Source organism: Electrophorus electricus, chromosome 23 (genome assembly GCF_013358815.1).
Source record: "Electrophorus electricus isolate fEleEle1 chromosome 23, fEleEle1.pri, whole genome shotgun sequence".
NCBI lineage: Eukaryota > Metazoa > Chordata > Actinopteri > Gymnotiformes > Gymnotidae > Electrophorus > Electrophorus electricus.
The window spans coordinates 2,640,518-2,660,523 of NC_049557.1; the positions used below are offsets into that span (position 1 = coordinate 2,640,518).

The 20,006-nt window shown below is 37.1% G+C and overlaps 2 protein-coding genes and 3 non-coding genes across 8 annotated transcripts; 3 read left to right on the forward strand and 2 right to left on the reverse strand.

Annotated features, from left to right (window-relative positions):
* The first annotated feature begins 539 nt into the window (after positions 1–539).
* Positions 540–7,396, forward strand: si:ch73-237c6.1 (TSP_1 and TSP1 domain-containing protein). Of its 2 annotated transcripts, none has more exons than XM_027033112.2 (10): positions 540–660; positions 2,571–2,671; positions 2,755–2,899; positions 3,747–3,910; positions 4,053–4,223; positions 4,584–4,778; positions 4,895–5,068; positions 5,548–5,739; positions 6,605–6,737; positions 7,066–7,396. In XM_027033112.2, the coding sequence occupies exons 2-10, from the start codon at positions 2,626–2,628 to the stop codon at positions 7,166–7,168; spliced, it is 1,323 nt and encodes a 440-aa protein (XP_026888913.2). In that variant the 5' UTR covers positions 540–660; positions 2,571–2,625; the 3' UTR covers positions 7,169–7,396. The 2 variants fall into 2 exon arrangements, with proteins under 2 accessions (XP_026888913.2, XP_026888912.2); XM_027033111.2 differs by lacking the exon at positions 540–660 and adding an exon at positions 676–2,328.
* Positions 7,397–8,357: 961 nt separating this feature from the next.
* On the forward strand, positions 8,358–8,430 carry trnaf-gaa. Its single transcript has one exon. It is a non-coding gene; the product is annotated as a tRNA-Phe (tRNA).
* A 667-nt stretch (positions 8,431–9,097) lies between these two features.
* On the forward strand, positions 9,098–9,170 carry trnav-cac. The gene has a single exon. It is a non-coding gene; the product is annotated as a tRNA-Val (tRNA).
* A 1,027-nt stretch (positions 9,171–10,197) lies between these two features.
* tbc1d25 (TBC1 domain family, member 25) lies at positions 10,198–19,920 on the reverse strand. Of its 3 annotated transcripts, XM_035521902.1 has the most exons (8): positions 19,296–19,920; positions 18,943–19,131; positions 17,780–17,889; positions 17,216–17,370; positions 16,647–16,840; positions 16,223–16,411; positions 15,570–15,845; positions 10,198–13,995 (listed from the first exon to the last, which is right to left on the reverse strand). In XM_035521902.1, the coding sequence occupies exons 2-8, from the start codon at positions 18,985–18,987 to the stop codon at positions 12,265–12,267; spliced, it is 2,700 nt and encodes an 899-aa protein (XP_035377795.1). In that variant the 5' UTR covers positions 18,988–19,131; positions 19,296–19,920; the 3' UTR covers positions 10,198–12,264. The 3 variants fall into 3 exon arrangements, with proteins under 3 accessions (XP_035377795.1, XP_035377794.1, XP_035377797.1); XM_035521901.1 differs by having other exon boundaries at positions 18,943–19,920; XM_035521904.1 differs by having other exon boundaries at positions 10,199–13,995; positions 16,716–16,840; positions 18,943–19,920.
* Positions 19,777–19,848, reverse strand: trnah-gug. Its single transcript has one exon. It is a non-coding gene; the product is annotated as a tRNA-His (tRNA).
* Positions 19,921–20,006: the final 86 nt, after the last annotated feature.

Below are 20,006 nucleotides of genomic sequence, written 5' to 3' on the forward strand. Positions count from 1 at the left end.
GCTGTTGGATTACTATGTAGCCATATCCCATGATGATAACGGCCCCATACACACAACAAATTTTTTATTTTTTAATTTTCACTTCTGTGAAATGAAAATTGAATAACCAAAAGGTATGCAGAGTGAGTTTTTCCGATTTCATATTTAGAAGTGAAAAGTGATCTCATTTTCATATTTCGAAATAAAAATCCAATGATGAAAACATACATGGACCAGCCTGGCAAGCTTGATATTTTTAGATGCAAAGCCCCTCAAGGAACTGGACTGTAACTCATTCACTCATGGTTAGCAGCAGAAATTTTCTATAAGGTGGTGGTGTCTCATGTATGCTTTGCATCAATGATACTCTGTGTCCTTGTTTCAAAGATTGTGACCCAAATATATTAAAAAACACATCAGCTTCCTTCATAGAACAAAACACAAGCTTTACCTTAAAAGGTCTTGTGAAAATGAAAATGGGGTGTGTAGCAGAGGGAGTTAATACTCCTCCCTAAAGATTCTGTGTATATAAGAAAATGATGAGCTTGGTGGGGCACATGTGCAATGCATTTTCTGAGTGCCTGCTGTCATTCAGGTAGTTTTTTGTTTCTTTATTTTTATTTTTTCTGAACAGCCAGTGCTATCTGAAGACAAGATTCTTTCTTATTATACCATTCCTGAGTAAGTTTTTATTTTTCTTTATTAACAAAACTATACCAATGTTGTCTAAATAGCTCCTATTAATCAGTGAGTTAATTGATTCTCAGCTAAATGTGTTGAGTCTTGTCTGAATTAATTTTGTCTGAATGATGGGGTCATTTACTTTGGTATAAACAAAGGACCTAGCAGGGAGACCTCTCATGGGGATGACCAGAATCCTTTGAAATAAAGTTGTGATTCCCAGAGTCCTATGGCACCATTTCTTAGTCTCATGCATGGCAACAGAAGTGAAAATGGTGAAGAGCAACAGGTGCTCCTACAAGGGTATTTTATAGATATTCTTTTCCTAGAACCCTAGAATAAATAAATGGCTGTTGATTGTCTTCCTTTTCTCTGGCGCTAAGTTGGGGTGCCAGCTGGAAGTGAACAAACAGCTAAATATTTGTCAAGATCTCTACAGGGCTGCATATGTAAGCAATACTGAATTTTGTAATCTTTGTTTATGAAGTCATATTGGGGAGTGTTGTTTTAAATTAAGAAAATTAAGATCATTTTCAGAAACAGTCATTCTACCTGGTGCTCGTATCTTCATGTTTATGCAGATCAACATGAAAAATGGCTTCACTATAGTAAATTTAATCTTTTGTAGATGGATTTTTAGTTTCCTTTATATAATATTATTTATAATGTCACATAAGCAGTTTGGAAAGATGTAAGAGTTGCAGTGATAAAAAAAAAGTTTTTCAGTGAGCTGAGCTTGTGTGTTTTAAGGTCTGGGCATTTTGGATGATACCCATGTGATGATAATGAAATGTCACTGAAGAACATTATAACAGTGCCACTCAAGTCAAATATTACAGCCTTCATTCACTTCACCTTCCCATTAGATTTTGCTTTTCCATTCAACTTTGCAAATAAGTTAAAATCTGAAGCTGAGCTAAAACAAACATCTGTTAACCTTTGAAACTGACACAAAACTAACCAATCAATATACTGTATTAAACAACTAACTCCTTATTTTAGACAGATGTTTCACCTCTTACAAACCTAACAGTGACAGTTATAATCCATAGAGTGACATATAATTATGGATGGATATTCCCTTGAGGCCATTTAGGATAAAAGGGCTCTAAAATGTTCAAGAGTTAGTTGAGCTGTGGTAAGTATGCAATGTACTGGCGTGAGACTTGCAATAAGAGTTCACTGGCCTTACTGGGGTGTGCAATATCTCAGTTACGGGAAGAGTGATGAAAAACCATCTAAGGTAAAATGAGGAACTGGTAAGTTGATTCCTTATATCTTCTAAAGTCAAAGAATCTGCAGGATGTAATACGATTAGATGCCTTGAACAAGCGCAAAAGCATTAATCACAAATAAATATATTATGTCCTCGCTTTAAGTTAGTACTACTCCAGTCTGCTATTAAAATTAAATGCAGCAGTCAAACAAAAAGGGAAGTGAAACATTTGTTAGACTGTTCTAGCGGCAACTGTTACACATTTGACAACTTTGATGACTTTACAAAAAATAAGTCCGATTAAGCAATGTTTTTGTTACTGTTACTATTTTGGTCACTGTTCTGGAAATTTTGATTGGTCTTTACAACCTTTAAAAGACAATGCACAGGAAAAATATTATTAGACTCTTAAATCAGCAAGAACAATTAACAAAGAAGGTAAAGGTAATAAGGTAATTAATGTCTTTTTCTCTCTATCTTTGTCATTGTAAAGTGACGTTGAGCCTGTGAAAGATGTTATTTAAACTTATTAGTAGTAGTAGTAGTAATGAAATAGCAGATTACTTTATTTAATGGCACAATCCAATAGCCTAACAAATCACTGGTTTATTTGATAACTTTCTCCAAGTGTATTTAGAAGCATTTTGAAATTTGTCTTCTTGATGAGTGTTTTGTCTGTAACTATATACTCCAGGCTCTGGAATATCAGGAAACTATTTCTGCATAGTCAACCAACAAAGAAGACAACAATGTTGTTTATGATAGCACTCCTTCTGTTACATATTCAGCCAACAGGTTGGTATTACTTAGTTTATATATGCCATGTCTTACAGTCGCTTACTCAAACAAATAGTGATTAACAAAGCATTTTTTTTCAGTTCCCCAGATGGTGCAGTGCTATTCTAGTTTTTCTCTAAAAGATGGAACCTGCGTTGATATTCTGGGTCAGGTGCCACTTGATGATTGTTGCATGAATCCCAAATATAGCTATCAGGAAAATGGCAAAGTTTGCAAGTCCTGTAGGTAAGTTTTAGTTTAATGTATAAAATGTTGTGTTCTTTATCCATGATTGACTAAATGGCTGACAAACATTTCTATAAATCTTTGAACAGCAATAAGAATTTCAATGTCTATAAATGTGAAAAAACCTTTTAAAAAATTACAGACATCACAAAGATATTTTAGAAAATATTATTTTTAATATTGTTTTAAGTTACTTTTCGTATAATAATTTCAATCATAAATACTAAAATGACTAATATACTTATATGATTGAATGGTACGACATCTAGAGATTGATTCTGACAGCTACATAATTTGGACTCAGGAAATAACTCGGAAGAGGGCTGCTCAATACTGGACATATTTCTGTTGCTTCCTTTTATGTGTTAATAAAAAAAAGCTACTATTAAAGCAAAAAAATGGATTCCTAATCATTCATACAAAAAAATTAAAAAGTGATACATATTCAAACAATGTCTAACAATCAGTTTAAAATCAGTGACAAGAACAGAAGATTCTCCTTCAAATAGGTCTTCTTCAGTTTATTCCATGTATATTCAAGCACTGATTTCCTGCAGTATGTCACAACAAAAGCAATTTGAAAAGACAACCATCTCTGAAATCACAGACTTTACAACTTCTAAAGTTAAAATACAGTGGAAATGTTTGGAAAAGCACAAACTCACAGATTGGCAAGACATCGCAGAACATATTTAAATATATGTAAGCGTGGGTAAACTAAAAAGACACTAGTGAAATATATTAAGGATAATTAGGCAGAAACACAGTACTAGTATTTGAGAGATGCCAGGGATACTGCTGGGAGCCAGTGTGACATATGTGGAATGAATCTATAATTTGTCTCCAGATATGCTGAATGGACTGAGTGGTCCCAATGGGGTGCCTGCTCAGTGACCTGTTCAGAAGGAGTGAGGCAGAGACACCGTGGCTGTTATGGGATTGGGAAGTGCCAAGACCCTTACAAAATAGGGGATCTACAGACTGAACCTTGTACAGAGGGCTGCTGTCAAGGTAAAGAACAGAGCATAATTATACAGTAGATACTATACAGGACTGTAGTCTGGCCTTATAATCAGGGGTATGCATGGTAGTTTGTGTTGTGCTCTTTATTTATTTATTTATTTGTTTGTTTGTTTGTTTGTTTTTCTTTTAGAAAATGGGGGCTGGTCAGAGTGGGGTGCATGGTCACCATGCTCAGTTACATGTGAAAATGGAGTAAAAAAAAGGACAAGGACTTGTACTGAACCCCCTCCCAAATGTGGTGGCTTCTGCCTTGGCAACAGTGAAGAAACTGAAGACTGCAACATAGCAATTGTTTGTCCAAGTACAGAACTGTTTTCTTAGGGACAATTGCCTAACATTTACTATACACCACTACTTTACTATTAAATTGTACCTATTAAGTGTCTTATGTACTTATTAATTTGTATAGCACCTTCCATGCACATTAAGTACCTCAAAATGTTCACATCAGAAAAATAAAATAGAAAAAAGCAAAATGTATATAAAAAATTAAAATAGGTAACATTTAGATATGAAACACCACTGACAGCTACAAAAGTAACACTAAGACTCTAGTCAAAGCAAAGACCTATACTTTAATTTCAATGTATCAACACATTAAGAGCACTGTGAACAGGATCTATAATTTACATACTCTTTGCAATTATGTGCCTCATCCTAGCTCATGGAGGATGGTCCCCATGGGGGAAGTGGGGTCCCTGTGCAGGGACTTGTCATCCAGAGGGTTTCCTGGCCCCTGAACAGCAACGCCAAAGGACTTGTACAAACCCTCCACCATCCACTGTGCCACGTGGAAATGACTGCTCAGGTGCTAGGTTCGACAGTAAGCACTGCAAGGGAATACCTTTTTGTCCAGGTAAATCTGTTTGAACAATATTCCACACAACTAGTTTCATGACATAAAAAGTTTGTTTTGAGTTTAGAGTTCAAAATTTTCTTTATTTTTTAAACCAAGTAACAAATTTTCCTTAGTGGATGGAAACTGGGGTGCTTGGTCAATGGCTTCAGACTGCTCTGTGACATGTGGAGTAGGACGACAGAGGCAGCAACGAAAATGTGATAATCCACAACCCAAACATAGTGGCCGACCCTGCCAAGGAGCTGACACAAGAATTCATCTCTGCACTATCCCTGTACACTGTCCAGGTAACAAACGGTCAGGGCTTTTGTTTTTTATTAGTGTACAAATCTCTACAAAACCTAGCATTTAATGTTGAATATGATGTAAAAGATTATAATGATTGTCTTTCTAACTATAACTAATAGGTATTAACTATACTGAGTGATCCCTTAAACAGGCTTGACTCTGTACTTGTACCTAATAGGCTGCCACATATTACAGTTGAATGTAAGCTGTAATCACTCCTGGAAATGCATTGAACTCTGAAGTCAGTTGATCCAGAGATCATGGATCTGTACAATGTTATATATGTACTTATATATTTACGTATATGATGATGAGTCATTGGCTGGAAGTCCTAATGAACTAGCAACTTACTGTATAAACTAACTACAACATACTGTGTGTTTTTTTAAGTAGAATATAATAGTGTGCCAACAAACAATAGTATCTTTCAACAAGAAAAATGGAAAATATAAAGTAGTACTGATTCTCCTTCTTTCAGCGGATGGTCACTGGAGTGAATGGAGTGAATGGACACTCTGTAAGTCAGTCAACCAAAGAGAAATTGTTTGCAGGAATAGAATGGGAAGACGAAAGAGAGAGCGAGACTGTTTAGGCAGGGAATATGAAGGAAATTTCTGTCTTGGAGAACCTGTGGAGTTTGGCACCTGCTATAACATTATGAATTGTAAATGTGAGTACCTTGCTACATGTAGCACATTTACTAGATGCAGCTTAAATGGTGCATGTATAAAAGTTTGCTTAAACCACATTCAAAACAGTTGACACTTTTACAGTATTAATCCACTGACTACAGATTTTTTCAAAACCCTTTCTTAAGGTACAACTATTATAAGCCTTTCCATTCCTTCAGATCCATTTTCAATTAACTGTTGTAAAGTAAAAGTAGGAGAACTGACAAAGTTAATTAGCTGAATGATGATATCTGTAACTATTTAAAGTCTATGTTGAGAACATGTCACAGTACCATGTTTCTAGGCACTAGGTCCTTATTGGTTAAGACACAGGCATGATCCTTAGCTTTGAAAACAATACACAATTATACATATCTGTTGTGTCAAATGATATAAACACTCTTGATCAGCTTGTAAACTGATTTTCCAGCAATCATATATTATATTGATAATAATTTGACTAAATTACACACACAGCTAGATGAGGTTACCTTTGCTGACTAAAGTGCAGAAAGATAAGAAATGTTTACCTAAACTAGTAAGTATGTCTGTACAAATTAAAGGAACATTCCAAGAATATTTGACCTAATCTCTATCTACTGCATTTGTAGTGTCTAGTATATTACCATGGGCAATAAATTAGTTGAATTTCCTTGTATTAACAGTATTGAAGAAAAAACATAGACTCGAAATATACTCATTAGGGAAGCCTAAGACTAGGTGGTATATTGTTTCTACCCATAGACTTCGATTTGCTTGACTGGTTGCTTGCTTTCTTGCTTTTTTATTGTATCGACTAATGTATGTACAGCCTTTCATACTATTTCAAACATTTTGCAACCCTTTCTATCCCAAATGGAATAGCGGGTCCTTCTGAACAGATAGTGGGAGCCTTTTGGTCAGAATGGAGTAAATGGAGTTACTGTAAACCTAACTGTGGAGAAAATTCCACACAGACAAGACAGAAGAAGTGTATACCGGACCTCTCAAAGTACAGGTAGGGCAAACAGACTTTTCAACTATGTTTTTTTTTAATTTACAGGATTATTCAGGATTTTTTTAAATTTAAAAAATATATATTTTCTCACACCAATGCAAGTTTTTGGTAGACAATCAGTAGACATGGCCTGTGTTTAGAAAGCTTGAGTATATATATATATTCAGTTAAACTGTTTAGCCATCTTTCTTCTAACCCTGTTACATGACATACAATGACATACAAATCAGCAACAGGAACTTGAGAAATTCAGTGTTATATACTGAAAGTAGAGTCATGATGACTCTTTGTCTTACACGTATGCTTTCTTTCCCTTTCTCTCCCACAGTAATAAGAATATTGAGTTTTTCTCAGGGACACCAAATATCAACTGCCCACAACCAGAAGACACAGAACAGACTAGATCGTGTTTTAATGTTCCTAAGTGCTAGTGCAATTTTATATCATCAAATGACTACCATAGATTTAAAGCTTCATTCATAATGTGTCCACTGCCAATAAATGCAGTAAAAGCTCCGCTTGAATTGGCTATCCATCCAGAGTGCACAACTATAACCCCAAATTAATTTTGTTATGTAGCATGCCATAAACATCTCAAATTAATTTTTCAAATGTCTCTCCAATGTCCAATACATAAACAGAGACTATGAGCCTACTGATGGAGGACTAATTATTCTTTTTATGATTAACACTTTATTAGGTTTTTTTCACAGAACAAGTAACAATGCTCGACATGCACCTCATATTAGGAGGGATTAAAGGAACAAAAAAGGAAGGAATGGGAATGGGGGAAAGAAAACAGGAGAAGATTGAGGGAGACGAGGTGAAAAAAGAGGACACTTAAATAAAAGCACAACTCAGTCCCATTACAATGAAATGAGTTAGTAGTTTAAACAACCCAAATGTTGTCCCTCACACATATATGACACACCACTAATTATTTTACAATACACAATTCAAGAAATTTCCACATTTATCATAATGCTGGTCCAAGCTCTCCAGCAGCCTGAAGGAGATTTTCTTATAAGTTGTCACATTGGTTTAACCAGTCCTGAATATATGGACCTCCCAGGGACTTTCATCCTTTCGTTATAATTTGTTTGTCCAGCATAAACCCTGTCTGAATTCAAGAGGAGACAGTCTTATTAATGTGTTTCTAGTGATTCTCCCAAGACACAGAAATTAGGCCAAAGATCAAACTGTGCATCAATCATTTTTGAGATACAATTGTGCACCCCTCTTTAGAATTGTTAAATCTTAGGGCAGGACCATAGTATGTGTGTTGGGGGGCTATACAAAATGAGTAGACTTACTTACAGGACAAATAACAATTGCCATCAGGGCCTATATAGTCAATCGCTATCAAACACCCCATCGTCACACCCCTTTTAAGTATCAGCTCATGGCTTGCATCAAAATCGTTCGTCGTAAAGAAAAATATTGGGAGATATATTACCGTTAGCGGAACTTATAGAACTGACAGAATACAACTGATAAATAAATGACTAGATGTGTAATTTGCAAGGAAAATTTGTAGTCCGAGCCGACAGATTAAAAGAATATCAGAAACATGTCTTCATCTGTTGGTCAGTCTAGATACTCAGCACATATCTTCCCTCGGCCGAAATAGCTCAGTTGGGAGAGCGTTAGACTGAAGATCTAAAGGTCCCTGGTTCGATCCCGGGTTTCGGCATTTTAGCTCTTTATCATTACAATTTTGTGTACAATTACATTTGGTCATATAAATGTATATTTATAGCATTTGTCATACGGCTTTGCCCAGAGTCGATCAATTCAGTGTTTTTTTCTATGGAATAGCCATTTCAATGTTTGTCTATGGATTAAACGAACATAAAAAAAACAGAAGAAATAACCTATCTATATATAACCTTACTATGTCTGCTATAACTACCTAGCTAATAGATTTTACCATGAGGTTATGAACCTTCTTTGCTGCAACATTTATACTGCCATTATATGAATATTTTTATACCAAGTCTGTTCCTGAAGTTCTGTGAAATTATGTTAAACGCTGTATTGCTATTCCAGTGTTCAGGTATAAAAACATGTAAACTGTGACATGCTGCTCTGTTGCGTTTTCTGATATCTTCAAGTGTTGTGCACTCCCAGAACACCGTAGAGTAGGTAAGGATAGCAGGCAGGGGAGGGTAGTTGGAGAGAGGATCATTTAGGCTAGCTAGTAACGTTAGCTAGGTTCGGAAAAGTACAAAACTAGAATCTTAGACAGCTAGCTTATTTAAAAGGTTCGCGTTTCCTAAAATCATTTTTACAAAATCCATTTAAATGGCACTGTAGAATCACGACAACATTCAAGTAAAGCCAGCAAGCATAACTAGCAAGTTTCCGTAGTGTAGTGGTTATCACGTTCGCCTCACACGCGAAAGGTCCCCGGTTCGAAACCGGGCGGAAACAATTTTCGTGCAATACGGCTAATGAAATATTACTCTATTGTAGATACATACTTGTTTTGTCCATCGACTTGTTCATTTGAAAAATACCAATACAAAGTCTAAAGTTTCCTGCATATATGCATTTTTAAAATACTTTTTTGTGTGCATTAGGGGGTATAAGTGTGTGTATATTGTAGAGAAGGCTTGCTGTTGATTTTACATTCGCAAAAGGTGAATCTGATCTGTACATAATCTAAGTATCTAACTGTTACTAAGAATCAAACTGCTGCTTCCACAATCACTGAGTTGCCTTAGGCCATGTGGTCAGATCCCCCCCAGAGCCCTGGGAGTGATAGGCCCCTGGGCACTGGCTCTGCTGGCATGGTCAGTAATTCATTACTGCTTTAACACTGGGATGTACACTAGAATGTTTATATTATTTGATTAGTTTTAAACCAGGTCACAGCAATGCAACAAACAAATTACATTTAGCTCACTGAATTCTGTATATCATATAATTTATTTTATATACTTTCCTACATAGACCCCATGTCTATCTGGAAATGAGCTAAATTCTAAGAGAACATAGTATTTCCTCTTGTTTGCTTATATAATGTGTTTAATGTTTCATATCCATTGTAAATACAGCCTATTTATTCAAATTAAAATGTATTTTTATAGGGCTTTTTTATAGCATGTGTTTGCAAAAAGCAACTTTATAGAAATATTGTATACAGATGATCTGGGTCCAGGCTAACAACCCAAGGCAACAGTGGTAAAGAAAAACTCCTGAGAGCAAGAGAAAGAAACCTTGAGAAGAACCAAGGCTCTGGTGTTGACCTTCTCTGGTCAACACCAGATACAAACTAATAACATAATGAATAAAGCTGTTTTTGCTTTTAACTTTAACTTGCTATAATATGTAATAAGAGTAACTTATAAGCCATAAGAATTGACTAACAAATATTTGGCAGAGGTTTTATTGTGGATTATTCATTGAGAAATAAAAAACAAAATTAACTACAGGCGCAAATGCATTGTTTCTCTATCAATAAATACATTAAAAATGCTGCCTGATTAGATATTTCTACATAATAATGTCATGTCAGCACTGCAGAAGTGTCTCCACCTCGACTACATGGATCTGCTTAACCTGACACTTAATTAATGCTGTGAACAACATTGATTGAATATTAGCATAAAAAATCCATATGAATAACACTAGCTTATATAAAGTACATGCTAAATGTACTACCATAATGTAATAGATTTAATTATGTAGCTACTTTACATGTCTATTTCAACTTATCAGCACTCTTGTTTGTATGAACACTGCTACCCAGCATCACCCCAAGGATTTGCTTTGCCTTTGAGTATGGTTGTCCAGTGTCTGTTGTTAAAAACAATGTATAAATCAGACAGAAAGGAACTGAATAAAATATGCACACCAAGTTTTGCTTTAGGTTGTCATGAAATTATGAGGTGCAATGTGATTGTCACTGTAGGAATCACTAATACATCCATTCATTACAGAAAAGTTTATTTTGTATTGTAATTTTCCATTTGCTTGCTTAATTCTTTATTGTTCAATCTTAAATTAGATAACATATTTGGAACAGTGTAATAAAAGTCTGAAATGAACGTATTGTATAAATATGGGTATTGCTAGCATTCACTCCAGCAAATCTCTTAATGGGAATAATTTAATGTTCTGAAGAATTCTATGTACAGGAACAAAGATAACAAAAAAACAACAATCATACATTGTTTTAAAGAACATACAGAAGCACAAGGCCAAAAATGGTTGCATTTTTAAGGAAAATTCCTTTGGTCCATGTGCAGGACTTATAAAGGATTTTAGCACTTCAATGGGAAAAAGAAAGGAAAGAATACTTGCTGTTACAACGTGAAAAGGTTCAGTACGAGAAATGCACTAGGAAGTGAACATTTTCTGCCAATGAAATGTGTTGAATGCAATTAAGCTACATCATTTTAAAATTACAATTAATCAGAAACCATCATGTTATGGAGATGGCCCCAATGTGTTGAAACATGCTGGAAATGGGAAAAATACTTTGGTAGAAGAGATTATTTTAAGGTAAAAAATAATACAATCTAAAAAAAAAGAGACACTTCTTCACAAAACTAGAGGGCAAAATTGGTTCAACAACCATTTTCAAATAATACTACTACTTATTTGTACATTCAGGGCAGAAGTTCTAAGTGACTACAGTGATGGTGTTCTTTTCAATGGGGACATTTGCCAATGTTTTTATTGAATAGATGTGCAACCGCAGACAAATGGTTCAGATGTGGTCAGGTGTTTAGCTGAAAAATCTTTCAATGATTCAGTATCTTCAGTGTGTGCAATAATTTAAAAATGATCATTTACAAACTCCAGTTATAAGAAAGATTACTGCTCACTGAAAATGTAAAATAAAAATGGGAGATACAAATAATGCTCTCATGTCAAGAGAGACATTATTTGCACTCTTGTAAACAGTAAATACATGGATAGATACCCAAACTGAATGCATGGTGTAGATACACTCACACTTTGAGTGATGAAGGTTAATTTACTTGTAATTCAGAGTTAAACACACTGATTGTGGTCTTGAATAAACACTAAAGGAGGCAAAAGTGGATCAGGAAAATAGTCTCCAGAGATTCAGACTGACCAGATAGCAGCTCTTTTTTGTCAGTCGAGCACTATTGTTGCTGTTGAAAGTTCCTCCAGCTGGTCAAGTTCCTGTGGCCTTCTGTAATAAGTCTTTATTTACATAACTCATTAAGACGTAAACTGGTCATGCCCTCTAAACGGACAAAATATAAAGTGCAAGATAAACAGAATTCCATACAGTACAGTGAGTGACATGTGTAGCACAAAAAAAACCCAAAACCAAAACCAAAAACAACCCTCAACACTGACAGACACAGAAAAACATACGATGCAGAAAACCTTAAAGCAAAAGGGAAAGCGCTTGCTCGGCTTTGGTTTGCCACAAACAGAACTGGTAAAACATGAAGAACATAAAAGTAGTTGATAACTTTCCTTCGTTTTCACCTTTGTCTGCTTACATGGTAGAGATGGCTGCTGGAGGTGCTGTTGAAATGAATCATGAGGATGAGGGAGAAAGGGTGGGTGGGGTCACAGGGGACGGAATTGTGGAGGCCAGGTTATAGGTAGAGTTTGGGGAGGTGGCCATAGTAGGCTGCATGTTGGAAAAGGCAGGCCTGCGGGGAGTGTGTGGTGAACCTATAGCCATGGTTGGGGAGTCCAAGCTGACTTCGTCACCCTCTTCTGAGTCCCACACCTCACTCTGCAGGTAGTCTGCGAAAAGAGCCTTGGCGCGCTGTAGGATACGACTAAGGTTGTGCCGGCGGACCAGGCGGTCAAAATGCATGGCCAACTCATTGTAGTCCAAGCTGTTTTTAATGATATGGTCACGATGCTCCAGCAGGATGGAGAGGCACAGGAACAACATGAAGGGATTTCCCTTTCCAAACTCTTGAGGAGGAGGAAGGGAGCAGGGTTTAATGCTCCCACCCTCTGGTTTGGATGTGTTTGGAGAGTTCATACCAGTACCTGGAGGTTTGCATGGTGATGGAAGGTTGCTAGAGAAAGGTTTAGGCAGAGAAGGGGATTTGCCAAAGGATAAAACAGGGGAAGAGAGCAAGGAGCGACTGTAGCTGAGTGATGGGGAGGAAACTGCAGGCTTCCCTGTGGGTGTTGATGGAGAGTGTGCTCCACTTCCATTTGACACAGAGGTCGAGGAGGCCAATCTAGCTAATGCCTTATCGGGGGAGACAGTGCTTCCCCCCATAAATGAAGAGGAAGAGGCGGATTTCGATGCTGGAACCTCAGGGGACGCTGTTCTCCAACTGGACATTGAAGGAGATGTCACTGAAGACTGAGGGGATCCATTTTTCCAACTTGACACACAAGTTGGAGGGAGAGGGGAGGCTGTCTGTCCATTTGGGCAGCTTCTCTCTTCAATCTCAGGAGATGAAATATTGTCATTACTGCTTATCAATGGCTGTCTCTCTCCAGGATCATCCTCACTGTCTTCTGTGGATTGGCGGACTGTGAGAGGTAACACTGAATGTGTGGACTGAAACTCCACTACAGATAATAAGAGATCAGGGGGATCATTTTCATTAATCTCAAAACTGTCCTTGTTTCGAGCACTGTAGTACTTAAACTCTCCAAAACTGGATTGCTTCTCAAAAGGAGGTGTAGGCACAGGGGCATCACTCTTCACAACAGAATCCACACCATACTCCCCTTCACTTTCCCTACTATAACCCTTGTCTTCTTTCCTTTCCACATCCAAGCTGAGGTCACGTCCACCGTCTGCCTCCTCTCGAGACGGTCTCAGCATGTGCCGTCGCCGCTGGTTCTCCGTCTGCGCTTTGTCTAGCTCATTGTTCGCCAAGATTTGACAGCCACAATCGAGGCTCAGGGGCTGCTCTGCTTCGAGCGGCGGACCAAGAAGCTCGACTTCTGTCTCGGGCGGGTCTGGAGGCAGAGAGCTCCAGGTCACCTCCAGCATCCTCAGGGCATCGTCGAAGGCGAACTCCCTCTTCAGCTCCAGTAGCAGCCAGCGGTAGCAAAAGAAGAGATCATCTGCGCCTTTGGATACCAGGTAGGCATAAAACTCGGGGTCTGAGTATTGCAAGAGCAACTTGAGGTGCTGAAACTTGACGGACATGAGCTGCCCGTCAGGGCGAAAGTTGCCTTCAAGGCGCTTCATGATGCCACAGAAGCAGATGAAAGCATGTGCTTCATTGTCCATGACAGCAAGGATTGGAGAGGCAATATCACTCATGCCTTGACAATAAGACACCTATGAAAGAAAAATATCTTTTTAGACAACAATGCTGAAAACTGTCAATCAGTTATAAACCTCATGAAAAGATTAGATGATTTGTTTAATTACAGAATTGTTAAAAGGTCTGGTTAAAATAAATAAATAAAATCAATCAATCAATCAATTTTCCACAATTTTCCACTTACACCAAATGTATTAAAACTGCCAACACATGTTTGGTGTCAAATATTTCCTGTTTTTCTTTTGCACCAGAACTATGAGGTAATGGTGAATTAAAGTACTGGAAGCTTATTTCACCTAAAACCTTTGAGAAACACATGCTCAAAACTACATTTACTTGCTTTAAACAACATAGGTACAGAATATAAATTTAAATGAAACTATTCTGTAAAATGGCATTGAATGAATAAAAATATAAGCCCCAAGGTGAACTACATCATCATCTTTATAGGTTAAAGCTTTATGGTACAATTTCACATTCAAAGGAAAAAAGCAACTCTAGTTATCCATGAAGGATGGACACTAGAGTGTAATATTGATTACTTAAATGACAGTAAATTATACGGTGTTCTAAAACACATCATCAAGTCCTTGAGATATTACATAACTACTGAAAGCGGTATGAGACAAGTATGTGAAATTGTGGAATAGCATCCAAAAGTATCTAATACTTGTTACCTAGATTAACTTTATAGCTGTGTGTCCAAAACTCATAAATGAAATGTTTCCAAACATGTCCAGCTGATTGACTATGTTTGATTTAAATGGAAAATTAATAATCTCCACATTACTGCATAGGAGTAATAATAAAGTAATAACTGTATGACAACCAGTTTCACCAAGAGGATAAAGGTATGGAAATAATTGAAAACACTTAAAACATTTAAAAATTATTTCCATTTCACAACTTTACTCCTAAGGAACATTAAATAAGTGATTTACCTTTTTTATAGTGCTGTGCAAAGGTCTCCCAAGAAATTTGTGTTTATAATTGTTTGTCAGGGTAGTAAGGATTTAATTGCTTAACCAAAAAATGATGCACCATGGTCATTTCTTCTAAGCTGCTTCTTCTTTTGACTTTTTGTGTTTTTCCCTCCTGTCCAAGTGACCTGTCATAGTTTCAATTAAGCTTGGGATGGGACTTTGTGCTGCCTATGCTGTAAGTGGACAAAAGCAGGTCTAAATTTTATTTTGGTCTATTTAAAGTTATTTTCACTGCCGGCAGTCAGAAATGCCTTTCAGGATGTAACATCTGCCTGTAATTTCTATTTACTGAATTAATTATCTGCTTTAATGTTCTGTTGTAGTAGTCTTTATTTGTGTGTTATATGTTTTGCATGCACATAAATCATTTAGTTCTCAAATAATTACCTTAGACTTGCTTACGTGCCTAAGAGTTTTGCACATTATTATATAGTCAAAAATGGTGTCAGAATAGTATAAAAATAACAAGAATTTCAGTTTTCCTCATCTTCTCTCCTGTTATGGGCATGTTTCATTTTCCACCCCAATTTATGCATTATATATTTACAATCTTCGAGTGAATAACTTGCATTGACCCTTTAAAAACATAAGTAAAGAAAGCACACCTGTGGATGTGTGATAGCAAAGGTGGTTAGAAGGTCAGTTAGAGCAGTTAGGTGGGGGCTGTCTTCAGAGCCAGCGTAATAAGGATGGGCTCGGTCTGTTCGGAGTACGTCCTTCAGCACGTTGCCTCTAATAAATTCTAGATCTTCTGGGCTGACCCGGGCTGTCCACTCACGCTTCAGCTGGTCATATTCTCTCGTCTTTCTCTTCATGTAGTCCATCCTCTCCTGCCCTGTCAGACCATCTGGGTACACGTTTAAAAGGTACCGCCACACTACCTAATGGAAAAAAGGCGATTATTTTTTTCTCTCAATCTTTGTCACTGTAAAGCAACCTTGAGTTTGTAAAAGATGCTATATAAACTTATTATTGTTGTTATTATTATTAGTAAAAGGTACACTGACAAACACTAAGAAGTAGTACTAATTCTGTTTCCCATTTATTACAATTATTTTTATTTGATACATTATGGGTTTTAAAGAATCCATTTCTGTCAAGCTTCTATGGTTGATTGGGGAAAAAAAAAACAAAAAAACAAAAAAACCTAAACACAACCAGATGCTCTTACAGTTTTTAGATTTCTTCAGACATTACCTCATTAGGACATTAGCGGCTAATGTTTCTGATATACAAAGTCATTCAATCTCTAACTCACCTTGCGCAGGGAGGGCTCAACCCCACCGTGATAAATACGTAGTCGTAGCTCCTCTGGGCGTGTCAGCTGACCCTGGCTATTCAGGTAGCTGTGGAACTCTGCATCACTCAAAGGGGGCTTAAATGGCTTAACCTCCTCGCCATAGGACCAACTCAAAGCCTGCTGAACCCTAGATAAAGTCCTACCCATCTGAAAATGCGAGAAAGAGAAAGGGATAGAGATCGAGAAAGAGACAGAACTACTTACAACTGCTTTATTTATGTAATGCTGCAGTTCACTGAAATTAAAGGAGGCAACATGCTGTTTCCCAAAACAAGTTTAACAATCCTCTCATATCATACACTGTGCCTGGCAATTTAAATCTTCACAACATGTCGGGAAACTGCCTTCAGTTACAGTATGATGGCATTAGGAGATGAGGAACCTGACTGAATGCAGCAGAGACTGGCTGGTAAAACAGCTGGCTGACAGGGTGAAGAACGTCATCAGTAACCTGGGACAGCAGTGACTGGGTGAAGGGAAGAGCAGTGGACGCCAGTGACCTCTTCTCCCCTTGCAGTTGATCAGAACCAATCACATCTTTCGGACTGATTATGTCCCAGTCCTCAAGCACTGGACCTGATGGAAAGGTCAACACACAGCATTAACTGCTGAAACCAAATGACCCTTATATTCAATAGAGATCTTTGCAGATGTGTGTTTGGAGACATAAACAGAAAAAGTTTAAAAGCACTTATAATAAGCTTCAAACTTCAAATCAGACTAGTTAAGATAAACTCTGAAGTAATCCTATATCCAAATATCCTCACTTTAGAGACTCCCTCTGAAAGGGAAATATCCAATAATATTTATCTTTTTTTATCTGCAGGTTTTCCGTTTCTTCAAAAGTTGATCAATTTTCAGTGTTTCAGAATACCATTGTCAACAAAAGACCAAGTCTGGGTTCTGATACAATTTTGATGACCCATGTGGGGCAATGAGGAATTGACTCACTGTCTTCCGAAGGTTTGATATCCATCTTGAGCTGAAGATAGGGCTTAGCTGCACTGACAAATGCTGCATCTAAATCCCAGTCTGACAGGAGGGAGAGGTAGACCTCCACACCCGCACGGTCACGGGACAGGTAACTAATGCCAAAATTGCGCCGTCTGAGAAACAGAAATATATTTATAATTTTGACATATTTGTATAAGCACATTAAATGTCAAAGTTACCATCAGCAATAATGAAGCACTTTAATGAACTAATTAATTAACATTTTAAATTAAGACATTCCATATGCTTAAAACAGATACACATTTGTGACAAATATACACATTCTAAATTTGATTCTCAATTATTTCTCTCAACTTGTTAGCATAAATCTGTCCCAAAGTGTACACACTGGTTGAGCTCACCAAACTTATGCAAAGCAAAGGATTAGCTTAACCCATTAACATTGTTCTTTCTTAACATTGCTGTTAATTATCACCAAGTTACTGAAGAGATTACAGTGATGTGAACATATTGAATAGTTGAATCAGTAGTCAATACTTCCACATTTATGTACACACTCACCCATTGAGCTCAAAAGCTCGGATTAGGATATGCTGCAACACTTCTAGGGATGTTATCTGTGGGTCAACTGCAAATGAGCGGAACTCCACAGGCAGTATTCCCTCACACTTCTATGTGAATAAAGACAAAACAAGGACTGAGACTGAATCCAATATCCACACATTTTGCATGTATAGTACCACAAGGCCTAGACCAACTCAATGTAGCAAAAATGCAAATATCAACAGTAAGCAACCAACTACTGAATAATCATCAGTGCCATAAAAACGTTAGGCACTGTAAATAATGTATTTAAAAGATGATCACTTCTTTATGTCAGACACAACATATTGTTCCAGCTTTGGCAGAGACTCTGAAATGAATTCACCTCTACCTCATTCTGGTTGCAAATAAGCAGATATATGTTATGGGAATTATAACTCTAGCACAGTTAGAAAAGAACAAAGTTCAAAGTTGAACACAATATGCTGATATTCGTATGTTCCAGTGTCTTATTTTCAATCTCAGCACTCGAGTAATTAATTTTTCATTAATAAGAGTTCCCTTATAAGTGCGTCTTCAGAAATCAGTTTATTAGCTCGTCTGTGCCGCTACACCAAATTTTTGCCAAAGTAATCACAGCCTAATCCAGGCTACATAGGCAGGTGTTCACCAACGTCGAATAAAATTACCTTAACTGTGGAAGATTTAAAAATAATGTCACACTGACAAGACTGAATAACAAATAGCTGCGATCAAGCCAATATCCATCATAACACTGACAGTTAACCGCTATAAGGAAACAGGTAACCATGTTAGCTAGGGAACCACAGACGTTGATAGCTACCTAACTACATGTAAAATTACATTTAGATAGATAGATAGATAGATAGATAGATAGATAGATAGATAGATAGATAGATAGATAGATAGATAGATAGATAGATAGATAGATAGATAGATAGATAGATAGATTTCTCGGATCTGATAGCTAGTAAATTCTAGGGTGGCAGCATTTCATAAATTGTCTTTTGGACAAACTTCCACGGACAGCTTGCTGGCTACTCAGCAAACGTTATGTTATTGTCCAGTATCTGCTAGGGTGCGCTAGGTTAACTAGTTAGCTGTGTCCGCTTGAGGATCTCAGGCTACTTAGCTTTCACTGGTTCTTTACAATTTCTCACCTTGACTTTGACACGAACCACCCCCCGCTCCTCCTCGGTCGACATGGTGGGTAGTCCACTTTGAAATTCTTGTTCAAGAATTATCCGCCTTCATCAACGAGTTAGGCTGAAAATGTTGCTAAACAACCTTAGTGACAGTACCCATTTTTTTCCCCTGTCTAGCAAAGCTTGACACATTCGGTGAAAATCCTGTAAGAGCGAGGCAAAACAACCAGTTTCCCGTTGGCAGGCTTCAAAATAAAAGATGGTGCAACAAAACAAGTGCTCGAAAATCTTTAAATTTATTGCTAACTATTCGGGAAAAAAAAAAAAAAAAGAAAGACATGAAAACTAGAAACGGAAAATATACAAACCGAAAGTGTTACAGGATTTCACGTGTAGACCTTTATTGAAAATACCGAGTTGATATTGCTTTTCTTGACATTTGCTCTGCCCGTGACAGCTTTTCTCTGACAAGCAGGAGTCAGAGAAGCTTCATTGCCGAGATGCTAGCAGTGCATCGCCTTGTGTAACAGGATATGACATAATGTACATTACATCATTTGATCTCGAAGTCATAAAATGATTAGACTATAATATATGGTATTTACAAGCAGTTATTTTCGTTCCATTGAAAAAGAAAAAGAGAGATGAGATCAATTACTCATAATTGCATTATGTTTTTGAAACTAAACTAGTTGCTCTATAAACAGTAATCTAAGAGTCGGAGCACAGAATTTTGGCGCAATATAATTGCCGCTTATTTCTGGACAATTTCTGACATAGATAAGGTCATGCCACTAAAAACAAAAACGAAATATAACAAATGCAAAAGATTGAATTATCCTGTTGCTTTGCCGTGACCCGGATTCGAACCGGGGTTGCTGCGGCCACAACGCAGAGTACTAACCACTATACGATCACGGCGAGCTATTGGACAGCCTCTCACACTCCTGACAAGTTTACCACTAGTTCAGTGTGTCAGTTTACCTTTTCATGTTTTTGAAATACTGTATTATATAGAAAATGCAAAATAAGGTAAATCGCTATGCTAGCTAACTTCGTAGCTAGGATTTTTTTCAACA

Excerpts from the sequence above, each read along its gene's own strand:
- si:ch73-237c6.1 (XM_027033111.2), top strand. The coding sequence starts at position 2,258 with ATGCACAGGAAAAATATTATTAGACTCTTAAATCAGCAAGAACAATTA. Across the intron at positions 2,672-2,754 it reads GTTACATATTCAGCCAACAG|TTCCCCAGATGGTGCAGTGC; the intron begins GTTGGTATTACT and ends ATTTTTTTTCAG. Across the intron at positions 5,069-5,547 it reads TATCCCTGTACACTGTCCAG|CGGATGGTCACTGGAGTGAA; the intron begins GTAACAAACGGT and ends TCCTTCTTTCAG.
- tbc1d25 (XM_035521902.1), bottom strand. The coding sequence starts at position 18,987 with ATGTCGACCGAGGAGGAGCGGGGGGTGGTTCGTGTCAAAGTCAAG. Across the intron at positions 16,412-16,646 it reads TCTCTGCTGCATTCAGTCAG|ATGGGTAGGACTTTATCTAG; the intron begins GTTCCTCATCTC and ends TCGCATTTTCAG. Across the intron at positions 13,996-15,569 it reads TTGCTATCACACATCCACAG|GTGTCTTATTGTCAAGGCAT; the intron begins GTGTGCTTTCTT and ends TTTCTTTCATAG.